General features: G+C 36.7%; 1 protein-coding gene across 1 annotated transcript in view; it reads right to left on the bottom strand.

The window, feature by feature from the left end:
- Positions 1-11,569, bottom strand: part of LOC128868053 (homeotic protein ocelliless-like) — a 90,087-nt gene extending 78,518 nt beyond the window's left edge. Inside the window, exons 1-2 of the mRNA XM_054109782.1 lie at positions 11,330-11,569; positions 6,856-7,852 (exon numbers count right to left, since the gene is read on the bottom strand). Of these exons, the coding sequence (XP_053965757.1) occupies positions 6,856-7,375 (520 nt within the window). The 5' untranslated portion in view covers positions 7,376-7,852; positions 11,330-11,569. The remainder of the gene's footprint in view (positions 1-6,855; positions 7,853-11,329) is intronic.
- Between the last annotated feature and the right edge of the window lie 6,567 nt (positions 11,570-18,136).

The raw sequence follows: 18,136 nt of genomic DNA, 5'->3' as shown, positions 1-18,136 counted from the left end.
CTGAATACGGATTCCCCCTCTCTCTGAAAATAGTGATGCATAAGCATAAAAATTTTAATTTTGTTGCTCAGTGCTTTAGGGCAAATGTATGATGAATATTTCAATCAAATTTTTCAAGCCGAATTTGGCCCGTTGTCCGCTGCTGCTGGGATACATAAGAGTAAAAAATTAATTTTGTTGCACGGTGTTGTAGTACAAATGTAAAACAAATATTCTGTGTAAAATTTTAGAGATCGAATTCGGATTCAGCGTCCGTTTGTAGCACAAGTTATCTTGTATTAAGCAAAACTACCAACAGCAAATGCTTCTTTATATTGATTGGCACTTATTCTGATCTAATTTACACCAGATGACACTCACTGTTCTCACATTTGTTGTTTCATAGAAGATGATTTTAGAAAACAATTTTCTTACTCGTAGCTAAATAGAATATTAAATACATTCTCCATTTGCGGGTACTCCGTTAGCAGCGAGTGAGGTGAATTTAAAATTTTCATCTTCTGTTTTGCCGCCACAAAATGTGTGCTTTTCTTTTTTTCTGGTTTTTTTCTACCTTGCGAACTGTGAAAATTTATTAATCTGGGCCAAACTGACCAAACTATGGATAAAATATATCTCCACACACACACTTTCACAGCATGCAAGCAGACATGGCAGCACGTGTATGTTTTACTAGCTTTTAAGAACATGAAATTGGCTTTTTATGTTACCTTTATTGACCGTAAAATATAGTCGATGAGCTAAGTGAATTTCAGCAAATATTGCAGAAATTAAATGTATTACTTGTACTTTCTAAAATACATATGTACATAGATATATACTGCAGGTAGAGTGTAGTGAAGTACTGGAATATATTGAGTCAGTCATGTCTCCGGATGACCTGCTAAGATGAAGGACGAAGAAAATATTTTTGTGAAAAGATCAAAAGCTGGTCATGCCGAAATTGGTCATAGAAACTTTAGAGCTATGCATGTATGTATTTATTATAAAATACTAACAGTTCATGGGTGATTATACGCGAGTAGGTAGACAAATGTGTGCACCTGTACATCTCATAAAATAAAATATTATTACCGTAAATTATTTATAATTTATAATTTTTTTTTAAGCTAATCTCTCCCGAAAGAGGCGTATCTATAATACCATTGATTTACTATATCTCTTTTAATTTAAAATTTTCTCCGCATAAAGAATCTGAAGCATAAAGTTTGCAAACAACATTGAAACCATAAATTTAATACAAAAAAAAACTGTAGTATTCTTGCGATCTGCCTTTATTATCTTTTGATAGAAAAATTCTTCTCCAAACCTCTTCCAAAAGTTAGCGGGAATTTGTTATATACGACATTTGTACTCTTCATGCATATTGATGAAATAAGGGTCCGGCCTTCGAAGTGTAACCAATTAAAATTTTAGTTTGGAAAATTACTTTTATTCAATTCAAAGTAAAAAATGTATGAAAATAATACAACATTAAAAATCAGTTTACTTTTGCTCGATATGACCAACTTTTGCCTTAACTATGCCCTTGAGATGGTCCAGAAACGAAGCGCAAGCTGCCCGAATGTGATTTGCGGGTATTTTGGCCCACTCGCGGACAATGACTTTTTTCAGCGGCACGACACTGGTGAATCTTTTAGTTCGGACCTTGTTCTCCAAAATGGCCTGAAGAGAATAATCCATCGGACTCGCGTCTGGTACATGTGAGAGCCAATGTGTGGACGTTATGAAGTTCGGAATGTTGTTTTTTAATCATTCTTGATTCACTCGAGTTTTGTGAGACGGTGCCGAGTCCTGTTGAAACGTTCATGGTCTGCCACCGAAATGTTTGTCTGCCCACGGCTTCAAAGCAACCTCCAGAATACTTTACCGCTAATATTTCGCATTTACCTTGACACCAGGCTCGTTCAAAACGATTGGGTTCGAATGGCTACGTCGTAAGTTAGATTTTTGGAAAATAGTATCACGGAGTTCATTTTTAAAAGAATTTGTTACGACGTATTTTTATTGTAGGAGAAAATGTTCAAAATAAAATTAGGAAGGAATAACCTCTTTTTTTACCTATAAATTAAAAAAATTTTAGTATTAAATTTACTAAAAGCTTTTTTTTTCTTTAAAGAACGAAGCTCTTCCCCAAAAAACCGAGTTTGGAGAAGTCAAAAATCAAGGCGATGCTCATTTGTTTTTATGATTCCAAAGCAATTCTCTACCTTCGCGCTTTGACGCGTTTGTTGCATCGCATTCGTCGAATCCTTCCTGAATACCGCGAAGTAGGCAGCTGGCGCTTATTGCATGATATTGCACCACTTCATTGATTCAGTCTTGTGACTGATTTTTTGACTAGAAATCACAATTAACCTACAAATAACTCCGTATTCGCCTGATATGGCTTTCTGTGACTTCTACCTATCCGGAAAATTGCATTTGGCCATGAAAGGAAAACGTTTTGCATGCGTAGTGGCCATCCCAAAGACTTATACCGACATCCTGAAGGACATTCCGGTCAATGACCTGAGGCCAGAGGAGACTATTTTGAATAAATAAACTCGAAATTATCAGAGCAAAGCTTCTGTCGTTTCTATTTTAGTTCAGTCTTGTTTATTTTGGACTTCATCTTTTACTATGCTACCTAATGAGTTTCCCACATTTCAATATTCAGAATCTTATTGACCCATGCTCATGTACGTAAAGGTCTACAAGCAAGTTGATAAAGTATCTGAACAAGCCAACTATGAATCATAGAACTCGGTCGGACTGAAAATGGCATTATTTGCTTCCATTTTTTTAAATCTCATGCAAAAAACATTTCAGCCTTTATGAGTGAAGGAGAGCTTCCCTGGGCATTTGTCCCAAAAGTGTTATATGAAAGTTTTACTTATTATTTTTTCTCGATTAAACAACTTTAAGCCGTTAATATTTCATGCATCAAAAATTATTAGAAAACTCTAACTCAACTTTTGCTAAAATTCTCTCAAAATCTGTATATCTTTGACCTTTTCAAAGCACACAGTTCATTGGCATATAATATTTTTTATAATAACAAAAGACAGCCGAACATATACTTAGATGGTATGTAATGACTACCTGACGGTAATATCCAGTAAACAAGTGTCTGATGGCGTGCAACGGGAAACGGTAATCGAGTCAATACGCCCAAAGGTTAATCACTTTTGAATTATGGATGTTACAAAAGACACAACAACAAATGAAGTTAGACGAACAGCTAGCAGTGCTTAAGGGTCAAACACCCACTCAAATATTTTTTTTTTTTTTTTTTTTTGGACGTACTTCTGCTCAACCCTCATTACGAGCAACCACAGCAATCACAGATTGTCGGTCGCCCAACGTCCACCATTCACGCCCACGATCCTACTGTTTAGTGTCTGCTGCCTGCTACAATTTAAAAACCATTGAGTTGTTGAAAATTTTACGATTTATGACTCAGCGGAAAATTTTTGCAAAGTAGTAAATTGTAGCGTAATTTGCATGGCTAAAGAAGGGCGAAATGGGATGAAAGATGAGCAATAAAAGAGAGGAGTAAAGCGCGGCAGGGGAAGGTGACGCTAGCAAAAATTTACAATTCAATTTTATTTGTTTCAATTGAGTAATGCCAAAAGTCAAGGGAGCGCGAAACCAGCAAAGCCACAGAAGTCAAAATAGACAAGTCAACAAAACTAACTTCCGTGGGAATGGGAGATGTTATACCCAGTGCATATATTTATTTGTGTAACCAGATAAAACAAATATTGTTCGTAAAATGTATACAGCGACTGTAGTGACTACGCAAAGACATTTGCTGACAATAAATTTGGCTGGGAGTTGAAAATGAATTTGCGGCAAAATGTTGTGCATTCGTTGTATGGAGTAAATGCGAAACATCGTCAAGGGAAAAAATTATTAAAAATCACCGGGAGTTTTGAGGCACTTCAAACTTGCACTTTAAGGGGTTAGGGGTAGTCAGAGGCCCGAAAAAATTATGATTTTCACGAATTTTTTTTTGCTATTTAATTAATTTATTTAACAAAAATAAAAACATAGCATACAAACATCATGTTTTAACTTGACTTCACCAAAATTTCAAAAAAAAAATTAATAATTGCAAAAGTTATCACTGTTTGTGTGAAGCCCGTTTCTCCAGAAGTCCCTTGCGGTGAACATCACAAGTCCTTGCAGATTCATCTAAAACCAATCGGATGAGAAAAATTATTTTTATTGATAGATAATCTCGAGCCGGATCGAAGCTTTTTTTTTTTCAAAATGAACAAAATGGCGGCCTCAGAAAATTTTTTCCAGATTTTAGAAAAAAAAACCAACAGTTAATTGTTAAAAAAAAATCGAAATTTTTGAAAAAAAAAAAATCCTTCGATCAGGCACAAGTTTTTTATGTTTTTCAAAAGCTGTATAAATTTTATTGAAATCTACGTAGCGGTTTTTAAGTTACAGTGTTCACCAGTTTGAAAAACATAGTTTTGAGAAAAACGCATATAAAATTTTGCTATCTGCTCTGGAGCGCCCGAGCGCCCGTTGTAAATTGTTGAATAACTCGAAAAGTATTTGTCGAATTCACTTCATATTTTTACAAAATATTTTTAAGATATAATACTTTAAGAAAATGCAAAAAAAACAAAATCGATTTTTTGAAAATTCTGACTACCCCTACCCCCTTAATAAGCTATTTTTTGGGCTATAAAACTACGTAGGGAATTCTTAATTTGAATTTAATTTTAATTAAAATTTATTGATTCAATTTTAGTTCATTTTAAATTAAAAAATATATCACATTTTTATTCAATATTGAATATTTTATACAATTTTTTAAAATTTTTACAAGATCTGTCTGTATAAAGTTTAAAACTTTGACTTATTTGATATTTTTTTTTTAATTTTTACAAGATCTGCCAGTATAAAGCTTAAAACTTTGACTTATTTGATATTTTTATAAAAATTATTCAAAATTAAAAAAAGGAAGAAAAATAATCAAAAATGGTCACTATATTGTTGTACTAAGGTTTTTCCACGAGCTTTTTCACAAAGTACCAAAGTTATTATTAAAACAGCTTTTTGGACTCCCTCTTGATAGAGAGGACATCATCCGGTTATTCCCAGATTACCTCATCGTACCGTTCATAATAAACTAAGTTCCCACCTGCATCTGCCTGGATCAGTCTACTGAAAAAAAATGTAACCATAACTGAAGAATGACGAGTTGTCTCAATACATTTTATATGAAAGTTCGGTCTTAGCTGAATCTATTTAGACTGAATGTCTTCAAGAAATTTATAGCTAAGCCCATTAATGTCAGGATTTCAGGAATCAAACATCTTTTAGCCTCTATAAGGGAGTCTGAAGCTTACTTGGGTAAGTATTTTTCTGCCTGCCCATCTACATGAGTAATCAAAAAGTGTATTTCTTTTTTTCTTATTTGTTAAATGCGAGGGCTTTTGGCTCGTTAGAATTCAAGATGGCCAAAACCTTACAGGCCTCGTTGTTGTTTTTATTGTAGCAGCATAAAAATTCATTAAATAAAAATTTCATTCCAACGTGACCTAATCAGCACTCTTTATACCGAAAGGCTTAAGTATTTTCACACAGTTTATTTTGATTGATTAAGTTGATTCTTTTAGGATAAACCCTTACCGAACCAGTTACTCATTATCAAAAAAATTCAATGCCATTCGGCTCTGAATAAATTATCTTCTTAGACTAGAAACATTATTTCCCAAATTTCTATCTTTGACTGCAAAAGATGTCAAGAAGCTTGTAAAATACGGCACAACTCATTAGAGAAAATATCGTTGCTTTATGTTGAGGAAGAAAGAGAAACGTTGAGGAAGAAAGGAATTTGAAGAAAGAATATGGATGCAGAGATAGGTGAGTGAGTGCAAGAAACTAAAAATGCTGACCGCTCGGAAAAACGCTTAAAAATCCGACTAAAAACTGCGATCGATTTTCGAAGGTCTTAAGACAGATTCCTGTGATAATAAAAAATGCAGCGAGCCGGCAGTCTTAAGGTATTCCTGCTGATTGAGGTAAATCTACCACTGAATATACAGATATTCACAATTAGCGAGCAAAAGACAAGAAAAAGTGGCACACAGCATTGCATTGACGAATAAAGCCGCTCTCTAAACACGCAAAGAAGTTACCTATCCCCACAAAAGTGATTCCAACAGCTCCGTCAAAAATTGGATACACCTCTGCTTGCTTCTCATACTCAACTTCCGCCACCACTTCTTTTATGTATTATTAATAACCACATAAATTGAAAATTGGGTATAAAATAAATTATAAAGTAGATATATATTTGAGAATACAAAAACAAACAAAAAATAGCAATAAAAAGCTTACAATTTGCAACTCGGAGGTAAATTGGAAGGAGAAAAGTTGTCAGTTTAACAAAAAAGTTGGAATTGGAAAAGAAAGATAGCTTGGATAGATAAATCCGGTTACAGGTGACAGTCCTCGCACTCTACTTATGAGCCACAAAATTGACGCAGCAAATTCGCAACACTGCCAAACCATCGCAATCTGGGAATGATGATTTAAAATGCGAAGCACAACGGCAGCAATAAGTTTCTTAAAGGTTGGTGCGTGCAGTTTGCGTTAGTATTTGGGAAGGGAGCAAAGGGCACCTTGACAGCGTGCGCAAAGCAGGGGTATGCCAGCAAAGTCAGCTTATAAGCATAGCGCACAGCAATGCCGGCAAAGCAACAACACGTCGACATACCTGCGACGTAGTACGAGCAAACAAAATGCGCAAAAGTCAGATAAAAAAGAAAATAAATTTGGAAAATGAACAGCAAAAATAATAAGAGCTTTTTATCATACGCATAGCTGGGCATATTGCCTACTCACCTTCATCCTCACCCATTTCACCGATTTCGCCCAATTCACCCATATCGTTGAACTCGACTATTTCCGCCTTATCGCATTGCTGTTTCACAGTTGCCAGCGCCTTCTCGAGTATGCCACCATCGCCCTCATCTCTGGAGGAGCGCTTGTTAGCATCACCGTTGCTTATAATTGAATTTGATTTCGAGTGATTTGTAAGATTGTTTGACGTCGCCGTAGCCGCCGAGGCCGCCGAGGCTGCCGAAGCTGCCGAAACTGCGGAGACTGCGGATGAGGCTGAGACGGCAGAAGCTGCAGAAGCTGCGGATGCTGTCAATCTAGTTTGTTTGACGTCAACACCACCACCACCACCGCCACCGCCGGCGGCTTTTTGCTGCTCCACCAAATTGCCATTCTGCTCCCCAGCGTTCACACCAACATCACCATTACTGGTTGCGGCTATGGCGATGAGCTCACCCTCACCATTAGCGTCGCCAGCGTTGCCGTCTTTTGTTTTCAGCTCCTGACTGGTATTGCAGCCCATTTTCTGTGTCTTTTGGGAGTCCTTTTAATGTTATCTTACTTGTTGTTGTTAGGATGCCTGTTTGGAAGTTATGGCTGTAGTAGTTGGTATATGTGTATGTTTCGTTGGCTGAAGCTGCTGAAGTACTGGCTTTATTGCTCTTGTTTTTGTCGTTTATGTAGTTGTTGCTTTAATAGCTGCTGTTATATTTTCTTTTTCATTTACTGCGCTGCGGTTATAACTGTGGTTTTTTGTAAGCTACGCTGCGCGTGTGTGATTTTAATTTTGAACTTCTGCTGTCAGTATTTTAATATATTTGAATTGTAAAAACTTTTTATTATTTTATTTTTAGTGGAAACTTTATTAATTAAGACGCTATAAGGTGGGCGTAATTTTTAGTATATAGTAATTGTTTTAATTTTATTTATTTTTAATGTTTTTGTTTTTTAACTTCCTGCCGTTTGAGCTGTTTTGTGAACTGAGTCTTTTTGACGTAATCTAAAAAACGTTAAATTTATATGACTTCGTAGTACTGAACTTCATATATTAGTAGTTAGTTATTACTGTGTGACACTGCAGTTGCGAGCCATCACATTAACATATTTACGCACTTCCTCTTAAAAGTTGGTTCTGAGATATTAAAAAAACAATTACTAATTTTAAGTGTTCAAAAATTCTCCTCCTCCAATTTGTTCTACACATAGAGGGATCTACAGCTTGATGCTGCATCCAAACCGCTGATGATTTTTATGAGGAGACTTTCATGGCAGAAATACTTTACTATTGCTTGCTGAGGGGTGTGCGCTTATAGAAAACAAAATTTTCTATCATTTGGTGTTTCATGCTCTTAATGAGTTTCGCGCCCGGGCGCTTCCGAAAATAGTCACACCAAAACTATTTCGGTTACATTGGCTACATAGTGCCATTTACCAGGCCAACATAACATAACGTAGCATACCATAACATAACATAAAATGGCATAGCACAACACAATATAATATAACATAATATAAAATAACATAACAAAAATTAACACAACATAACATAACATAATAAAACATAATGTAAGATAACATAACATAAGAACATAATAACACGTAACATACGACAACATAACATAATACAACACAACATGCCATAACAAAATTAGCATATTATAAAAAAATAACATAACATATATTAATTAAACATAATATAAGATAACATAACACAACAACATAATTTAATATATCATAGCAGAACATTACAATACATCACATACAATAGCATAACATAACATAACATAACAATTAAAAGAATATAACGCTACATAACATAGCATAATAAAACATAAGACCATAATTTAACATAATAGAACATAATAACTATCAACATAGCAAAACATACCGTAACATAACATAAAGTAACATAAAACAAAATAACATAACATAATAAAACATAGTATAATATAACATAATTAAACATAATATAGGGTAACATAACATAACAGCATAATTTAACATAACAGCACATAACAACACATCCCATACCATATATATATATAAATAATTGGCGCGTACACCCTTTTTGGGTGTTTGGCCGAGCTCCTCCTCCTATCTGTGGTGTGCGTCTTGATGTTGTTCCGCAAATGGAGGGACCTACAGTTTCAAGCCGACTCCAAACGGCAAATATTTTTATGAGGAGCTTTTTCATGGCAGAAATACGCTCGGAGGTTTGCATTGCTTGCCGAGGGGCGACCGCTATTAGAAAAATGTTTCACATATCAGAACATAACTTAAAATAACATAACACAGCATAACATAATAACACATGGCATATCAAAACATAACATAACACAACATAACATAGCATAATAAAACATAAAATAAGATGACATAAATAAGACCATAATTTAACACAATAGAACATAATAACTATCAACATAGCAGAACATAACATAACTTAACATAACACAAACTAACATTAAACAAAACAACATAACATAACATATGTATAAGTAAGATAGCATAACAGAACTTAGCACAACATAATAAAACTTAATATAAGATAACATAACATACAAACGTAGCATAGCATAACAGAACATAATAAAGCATACCATATTAAAACATAACATAGCAGAAAATAACAAAATAACAAAACTTCGCACACCATCGCATATACTCGTATATACACATATACATAACATTCTCATAACTCCAGTCGAAATTGTAGACCTATCCAGAAGAAAAGCCTAAGTCAAATCAAAGCTTCGAGTCATCGCCTATTGACATAGCCTATTATACTGCTATGCTCGTGATCAAAATAATTGAAATCGATTTTAATTTGCATTTTACAAGTGATTTCCTTTGCCCAAGTACTTCTTCATAAGAATTCTGCACATTAATTGGTCACTGTTCCTGTATCCTAACCAACAGAGTACTTCCCTCCCTTCTGTCGATGTCAAACCAGTTGCACAGAATGTTATTGCCATGGCGTATACTTTATTTCATAGAAGGAAACTTCAACTATTTTTTGTTTCGTTTTTATGCAACAGCAAAGTAAATCAAAAATATTTAATCATATACTTTTCAAAGAATATTGTTGTATTATATTTGCACTGGTGAAAGCAGACAGTTTTCATTTTTTAATCGCTAGTTATATATTCTTTCGTTTCATGTCCATATTAATATCATAGAATGGGTATAAAAACCATTTTTATTTTATCAAACCCCATTTTTTGAAAATTTAGTATTTTGAAATTTTAAAGTCCTTTAAAAAATCAATTTGATAAGAAAATCAAAAACTGGGTACGCAGCATTCGACAGTGCGACAGTGATTAAATTTTAATTTACAAACAATTCTTGGCTAAAAGCAAAACCATTTTTAAGGGGCGTTCTAAAATTTGTCACATTGAAATATTGTCTCAGGTTCGCTGCTATCGGCGTTTGAATTGTTGGCCGTAAAAAAAGTGTTGTCCCTTTGCGAATGCCTTGGTTTTTTGCAACTATCTTGAAAACGAAAAATTGCACAAAATCACGTTCGACATCATGGAAATGTTCATATATACACGGTGACGCAAAATTAATCATCAAAATTAGTTTTTGCATAACTTTTTTATTAGAAAACAGAATGATTTCGAGCGACGAAATTTTTTATATAGGCGCATATTTAGACCTAAAACAAAAGTATATCAGCGAAGAAGCAAATATTTTTTGCCTTTTTTATATATTTCAGAAATCAGGGAAGTAAGAATTTGAGATTTTATCAAAATCATACCACAGCTGTCTAGTTTACAAGTGTCAAATACGATTGACGTACGACGTCATTTGCAAAAATTATAAATCTTCGGATAGAGAAAATAAACGGACGAGCTGTTCCTCCTGTTTGTGGTGTGCGTCTTGATTTTGTTCCACAAACTCTGCCGATAAGGTGATTAGTTTTGCGCCACCCTTGTATGTTCATTCAACTGCAATTTTTTAATACTCGAATTTTTTGACAACATTTCACATAAATATTTATCTTGACTTTCTCGCTTTTTTCGCATTCTCAGACCCACTTAATCAACTAACAACTCTCAGCACTTTCTGTTTACTATATTCGTTTTTTTTTTGGTTTTTTATGTTATTTTCTTCTTTTTCACAAAAGTTTTCGATTTAACGACTTTGTTTACTTTCGCTTAAACGAACCGCACAACTGTTTCGCGGAATAATTTACGGTTTATTTTGATTGCAAAAGTGTAACATTTACATATCTGATATGTAGATTTTTGCATAAAAACACCAAGGCAACCTGTGTGCTAGATTTTTTGTTTAATCAATTTTGCAAGGCACGTGCAATGCCTGGGGGACTGAGGCGGGGATTGCAATAAGAGTGCACGCATTATTCGCACAGAAAACGGGTGAGGTAATCATTTTATGGTTTTGTTTTCTATTTTTTTTTTTTTAATTTTAAATTTCTATTTTCCTTTTAAACAGCACTAAAAAATTGGCGCACCTTTTTTAACACAATGTATTGTAAAATACTTTTTTCTTGCACCAAAGCTGCCGCACAACCGTTAATTTGCCTGAAACCGTTTTGTTGCTATTCAACACATTTACGTTTAAATTTTCGAATTTCGAAAAGTCGCACTTAACATTCACAAAAGACGCCTACAAAAGCGGCAAACGCGCAAAAACACCAGAGCAAAATTTTGATTTTCGTTCGCCAGGACCACCGCTTATATGGACGTCTGCTCAGCACACGCACCGCAAGGAAAATAAACGCAGTGTCTCATCAGCGAGACAACACAGTACCAAACGGTGTACGCACACACACACGCATACATGCATGGAAATGTGTATGTAAATATGTACGTATGTATGTAGGAACGAACAAGTGTACGGGTGAGCGAACCTTTTTTGCGACGCAACCTCCAGTCCCGCAGGACCAAAAAAATATACAGACTTATATATGTACGCCTGTACTATACATCTACATATTACTGCACATACATACATATACACGTAAGTTTGTAGATTGCGCTTGTTCGAAGGACAAAGCGACGGAGAGCTAAGTGAGAGTGCAAATGTATAAAAGCACCGCCGAAATTTTCTCACAAGTAAACAAACGAAACAGAAAACAAAACCAAAAAAAACTATACATACATACACATACGGCTATATGGTACCGTTATCACCTTTCGTGAGCGTATGCGAGCATGCGAAGAGAGATTTTACTCACACGAAGTGCGCTTGGCACGAAGTCAATCAGTCTCATACATTCCAGCACAAAGTAAGCTTAACGAACCACGAACCATTGAGTAGAGGACTTTCGAACCAACTAAGTGTAACGGCATATACGACCGCACCAGCACTAGCTAGCACGACCACTCGCATACACACATAGTACATTCATGTATATGTAGATGTGTACGAATTTTTCAAAATATAACTGCTAAAGCCGACAAGTGCTTCTACATGTAGCGCATACGAAATCCTTGTGCCTTGGGCGCACGAGCAATCTGCCCCTCAAACCGATACCCTCTCACTCGCCGCATAACGCCAGCTTTACTTGATGCTTTTTGTTACTGCTGAAATAAAAGCGCAAATAGGATTCAAGTAAGAAAAAAAAACGTGAAGGATTCTGCATATGTAGGTTGGGGCGCGAACTTTTTATTCCCAACGCATTGCTAAAGTGCTGTTACAGTGTATAAAATTACTTACTTATACATTGCTGCATTTACAGTTCGCATATCAGTTTAAAAATTTTAGTGAAAATGGTGGTGAGGTCACTAAGTTAATAAATTGACGAAACCATGAATGAGCTCATAAAAACCCAGCCACGTAAGGTAGCCACGCCGCCGATCCTCTTTTGGTTTGGCTCTTCTGAAGGTTTTCGAATGGATGTAGGAATGGCCGGTAAAGAAGTCGAACGAAAATTACCACGGTTGCAAGTTGCTGGTCATCACTACTTACGGACCGTAAGATTACAGCCATAGAGGTTCGAGTGAAACTCTGCATGAAAAGTGCAGCACAGAGGAAGGCAAAAGCGTTTATATTTCCTTTTAGAGAAACATCAAGTAGACTTTCAAATCTGGATGGAGAAGTCTTACGAGCTCTCACTGTACACTATATGGCACATTGTGGCCTTGGTTCCCATATCTAGAAATAAGGATTTGTAGAATCAAGCAACCAACTGGGTAATAAAACAGCAGAGCACGTCCTCTCCGAATATCCAACTCTTGCAAAACGAAGACGTACTCACCAGCTGGTGTGACTCTCAATCCCTTGGAAATATAGAACAAAAAGCGCGAGCAAGTGCTCAAATTCATTACAGACTAGCGGACAAGCGCAACAACATAGACCACATCAGAGGTCGCGGTGCACTCCTTCTTCTTCTTAATTGGTGCGATAATCGCTTACGTGATTTTGTCCGAGTTTAACTAAATCGGCTCGTGCTAACCGGCTCCAATTGGACACTAAGTGAAACCAAGTCCTTCTTCACCTGATCTTTCCAACGTAGAGGAGACCTTCCTCTTCCTCTGCTATCAACAGCTGGTACGGAATGAATACTTTCAGAGCCAGAGCATTTGTATCCATTCGGACGACATGACCCACTAACGTAGCCGCTGGATATTTATTCGCTGCGCTATGTCCAGGTCGGCGTAAAGCTTATACAGTTTATCGTTCCAGCGCGTGCGATATTCGCTGCCGCCAACATGCAAAGTCCAAAAATCTTCCGCAAAATCTTTCTCTCGAACGGCACTATGGCCCAATAAAAGTAATCCTTGACTCTCTTTGGAAGTCCTAGATTTTTTTGCAAAATAAATACCACACGAGAAGTGCCCACCTCTAAAAGCGCTTAAGGAAAGAGATGAATGGAAAAGATAGGGTATCATTCACTTTTGTAGGTTAGAAGTTGTCCTCCTTCAATTTTGCCGTAACCACTCTAACTGGTCTTTACAGCCATACCTCTTCCCTATTTCATTCTCACAAGAACGAAATGAAAAGGAGTCATCAATGCACTAGGTGGAGCTACTTGATATGTTAAATTGTAAACAGTTCCTTCCATAATGCTCTAATACGTCACCCAGTTGAGCTACCTAGCCATATTTGCGAACGAGAAGAAGTTGTACGGGAATGCTGTTAAGCAAGCAACAAAATATTTAATTATCTCAGTCAAGGAATTTTTTTAGTTCGCATATTTTGTAGCAGAAAAAAGAATCCCAAATCATACAATAGTAAGAAACTCCAACCCGCTCAATTTAGCCTATTCTTGCCACAAGTCACTCTTTATATAGATATATTTAATCCTTTTATTCTTGTATGGAACTTAGGAGCCCATTATTAAACATAGTCATTTCTAACATCCTTTTTATGTACCATGTTTCAAATCGTGTCCTTGATTTCATGTAAAAGTTCGTCAACTGTAACAGGTTCCAGTTTTTATTTTTACTGGTTGAGGTTGCAATAATGTTGAGTTTCAGGCGGGCAGGTTATTTGCCTACGGCAACCCAGTGCCCAGAGTGCTGGGGCTGCCAGCTGAGCCATCAGATAGATTTTGCTTTCCTCAGTTCGTTTGTAGGTTATACCGCCTAATCTCAGTCGTCAGAGCCTCTTTTGCCTGAGCAGGATGCACCAGAAGCAGGTGAAGTTGACAGTTGGAAAGTTGTATTTTGCGTATGTCTTTCTTATTGACAACATCCTTACCAACAACCTTATCACATATTGCTTTGTAGGAATGATATTCAACTAAATTTGATTGAAGAAATGGAAAAAGTGACCTTATATTTATTTCGAAGTTGCATTAACACCATGATGCAAGATCGCAAAAGACCGCTGGGGCTTCGCTGGTAGTCTCCCCGCCGTCGTTAGAATTTGTGATGACTCAATCCACTATAGGTAACGTTATTCCGGCAATAGTGCCGTGAATGTTAGCCTCGAGTTCATTCAAAGCAGGTAGCTTATGTGCACAAACTAGGAACTTGTCGTAGACTCAGAAAAGCTGGTCGAGGGACGCCAAGTCGCAGTATAGCGGCGTCCAATTGGTGAGACCTCGTCATGAAATAATCCAGTCGTCACAATTCCGAGCGTTTTATCATTTTCATAACATGTAGCGCTGTCTAATTAGAGCCATAGCTCGAGCATATCGATCTGTCTAACTTTGGCCGAAATCTGAATCTCGAATCTCCTTATATACAATTGTAACAAAATTTCTATAATTTTTTTTAATAACTTCTACGCGTTTAGCAAGCGTGAAAAGTTGCATGAAGAAATGGCAAGCCTGACCGACTATTTTGACAACAGCTGGAAGCTACTGAAGAATAACGCAGCTGTCAAAACTATCATGACTATAAAGTCACTCTTAACTGTTCAAAGGCTTCGTGATGAGACACAAGTGGTTAGATACATTTACTTGAACATGATTTCTGGCATACGAGTATACTTTCCTACTCTTCTTAAGCTCTCCTCCTCAAAGCCTTTGCGCTCCAAGTGAAACAGTATGAATATCTTTTTTCTTTTCAAAAATACTACTCATAATATTTCTCCTTCGCAGATTGATGAATCGCTATCAAAATTTTGCTGGTTTTTTCAGCAGCTCGTTCAAGTCTTACAAATGATGAAGTGATCATAAAGATCGACGGTTTATAAGATTTTATATCATCTTCTTATATCTGTAGTTTTCCGATAAAAGTCGATTCGTTATAGAAACGCTGCAATTTAAGAAATCTCTTTCCCTATGATCCCGATTAAAGGTAATCTTCGTCCAATTTATATTGGGCTGTTCATAGTTTGACCTGAGCTAGATAGGGGTGGGCCCAACAGATCTTTCAGATCTCTGTGCTAAATCCATTTATAATAATGTTTAATAGATCGTATTCGAAGGTCCTCGACCAAAATGGATTCAAATTTCATACCAGAGGAGAGCTACTCAAGCTTGCTACTCAACACTATTGACATCATCGGCCGTAACAATAGCGCTGCTAGTTCGGCCTTTCCAAACTGGATAAAAAAGCAAAGTAAAAGGGTCTGATGGTGAATGAGGACAAAACGAAATACCTCCTGTGATCAAACAAACAATCGGCGCACTTGCGTATCAGCCCCCACATAACTGTTGACAGTTATGATTTTGAGGTGGTAAGAGACTTCGTTTATTTAGGAACCAATATTAACACCGATAATAATGTCAGCCTTGAAATCCAACGTAGAATTTACTTTGGAGTAAAAAGGCAATCGAGTAGTTAAGTCCTCTCTCGGCGCACAAAACCAATACTCTATAAAGCTCTCCTCTTGCCCATCCTATCGTGGGACGCAGAAGCTTGGACTATGACAATATCCGACGAGGTGTCCCTTGAAGTGTTTGAGAGAAAGATTCTGCAGAATATTTTTAGACCTTTGCACGTTGGCGACGGGGAATATCGCAGGCGATGAAACGATGAGCTGAATGAACTTTACGACCACATAGACATAGCACAGCAAATAAAGATCCAGCGGCTACGCTGGCTGGGTCATGTCGTCCGAATGGATACAAATACTCCGGCCGCGAAAGTATTCGATGCAGTACCAGCCGGTAGTAGCAGAGGAAGAGGAAGGCCTCCACTGCGTTGGAAAGATCAGATGGAAAAGGACTTGACTTGACTTGGCCTCACTTGATGTTTCCAACTGACACCGGTTAGCACGAAAAAAAACAACGAATAGCGCGCTTTGTTAAAATCGGCCAAAATCGCGTAAGCGGTTATCGCACCAATCCAGAAAAAGAAGAAGAGTTACTCAAACAATATTGATGCAGTTTTTTTTCGAGTTGAGTTGTTGCAAAAAAGTGATTAACACCAACTACTGCGCCATTGAATGAGAGAATCCCAAAGCCAATAGAGAGTTAGTGGCCTCTAAATCAAGAGCGCATTTACAGATTGTCAACTTAAAAATCTTCATTTTAGCTTGACTTCCAGATCCACTTGAAGCTCCTCGCCACATTTTCTCATTCATTGGGTCCAAAAATAGAGTTATGAAAAATACGTATTCCAGATGTGATCTGCCTTCACGGCTCTTTATACCTTCTCATTTATGCATTGGGTAATTGGATAGATTGAAAAAGTAGAGTGACTAAAAAAAGACTCCACAATTGAAAATTTGCAAGCAAAGCAAAGGAAAACTGAAATACTCTGGAACATAGCAATTGCCAAAAATAAATAAGTACGACTAAATGGAGAAAAATGAAGCAACATAAGTAAAAGATGAGGAAGCAGGCACAGCAGAGATGGCAAAAGACAACAAGTCTGCTGCTTAAATTAAGGAGAAGAATCTTGCAAACTGTCTGCAAATACTTACGCCTGACTGACTGGATGTGTGAGTGCAGAAAATGGTGACTGGATGACTTGCGGGCTGCTTGGCAAAATGATTGGCAGCCAAAAATAAATGACAATGTGTGTAGTAGACAAGCGAAATAGCCACGATAAAAAATAAGGACTTCGACTCGTGCAGTGCAGTAGAAATTTTAGAGGGAGAATTCGGGAAAATTCGAATATAATTAATAATCTATTCTTAAATAAATTAAATTTAAATCAGTTAGGTGTCCCTTTTTCTAATCTGATGTCAAACAGAAGGATGTCGAAAAAAGCCCTGAGGATCTATTTCACGCTCTTCTCTTCACAATATCTCATGTAAACCCAATGATCTTATGAATACTGTTCTATGAGCATAGTTGCAGCAGTCTCTTAAGCTAATCTATCAGCTTCCTTATTCCCATCTAAAGTTTTGCTCGAGATCCAGAAGAGTTGAATGTAATTATGCATCGCACTCAACAACTATTGAGTAGTTTGCCTCAAATATTGGCAGAGCCTTGATCTCCACTTGATTATCACTTGATGACGGACTATCACTAAAATGTTGATAAGTGATTTCATTAGCTATTTCAACAAGATATCAATCAAATGTTTATGAGACAGTAAAATAATTTTTCATACGAATAATGTTCATGTATTAACTGGCCTCCACATCCGCCAAACTTAAACCGCATCGAAAACTTGTTGTGGGAAGATGTAAAAATCTTGCTCGAAGATGTGAAAATCAATTCAATATGGGCAGAAATGGGCTATTCTAAAAGGCGCAGGAAAATCAGTAACATCATGACAAATACTGTCAGATCGGTTGAGCAATGGGCAGATCAGGCAGTACTGGGCTTAAATGCGGACAAAATGGATACGACTCTGTTTACAAGAAAGTATATGATCCCACGGTGGACGCCCCCAATTCTAAACAGCGCAGCACTTACTCTCAAACAACGCACAAAATACCTTGGGGTAGTACTAGACAGCAAGCGACT

This window comes from Anastrepha ludens, chromosome 6 (genome assembly GCF_028408465.1).
Source record: "Anastrepha ludens isolate Willacy chromosome 6, idAnaLude1.1, whole genome shotgun sequence".
Classification (NCBI taxonomy): Eukaryota; Metazoa; Arthropoda; class Insecta; order Diptera; family Tephritidae; genus Anastrepha; species Anastrepha ludens.
The sequence above is the reverse complement of the archived record's forward strand: the minus strand, read 5'-3'. Positions and strand labels throughout refer to the sequence as shown.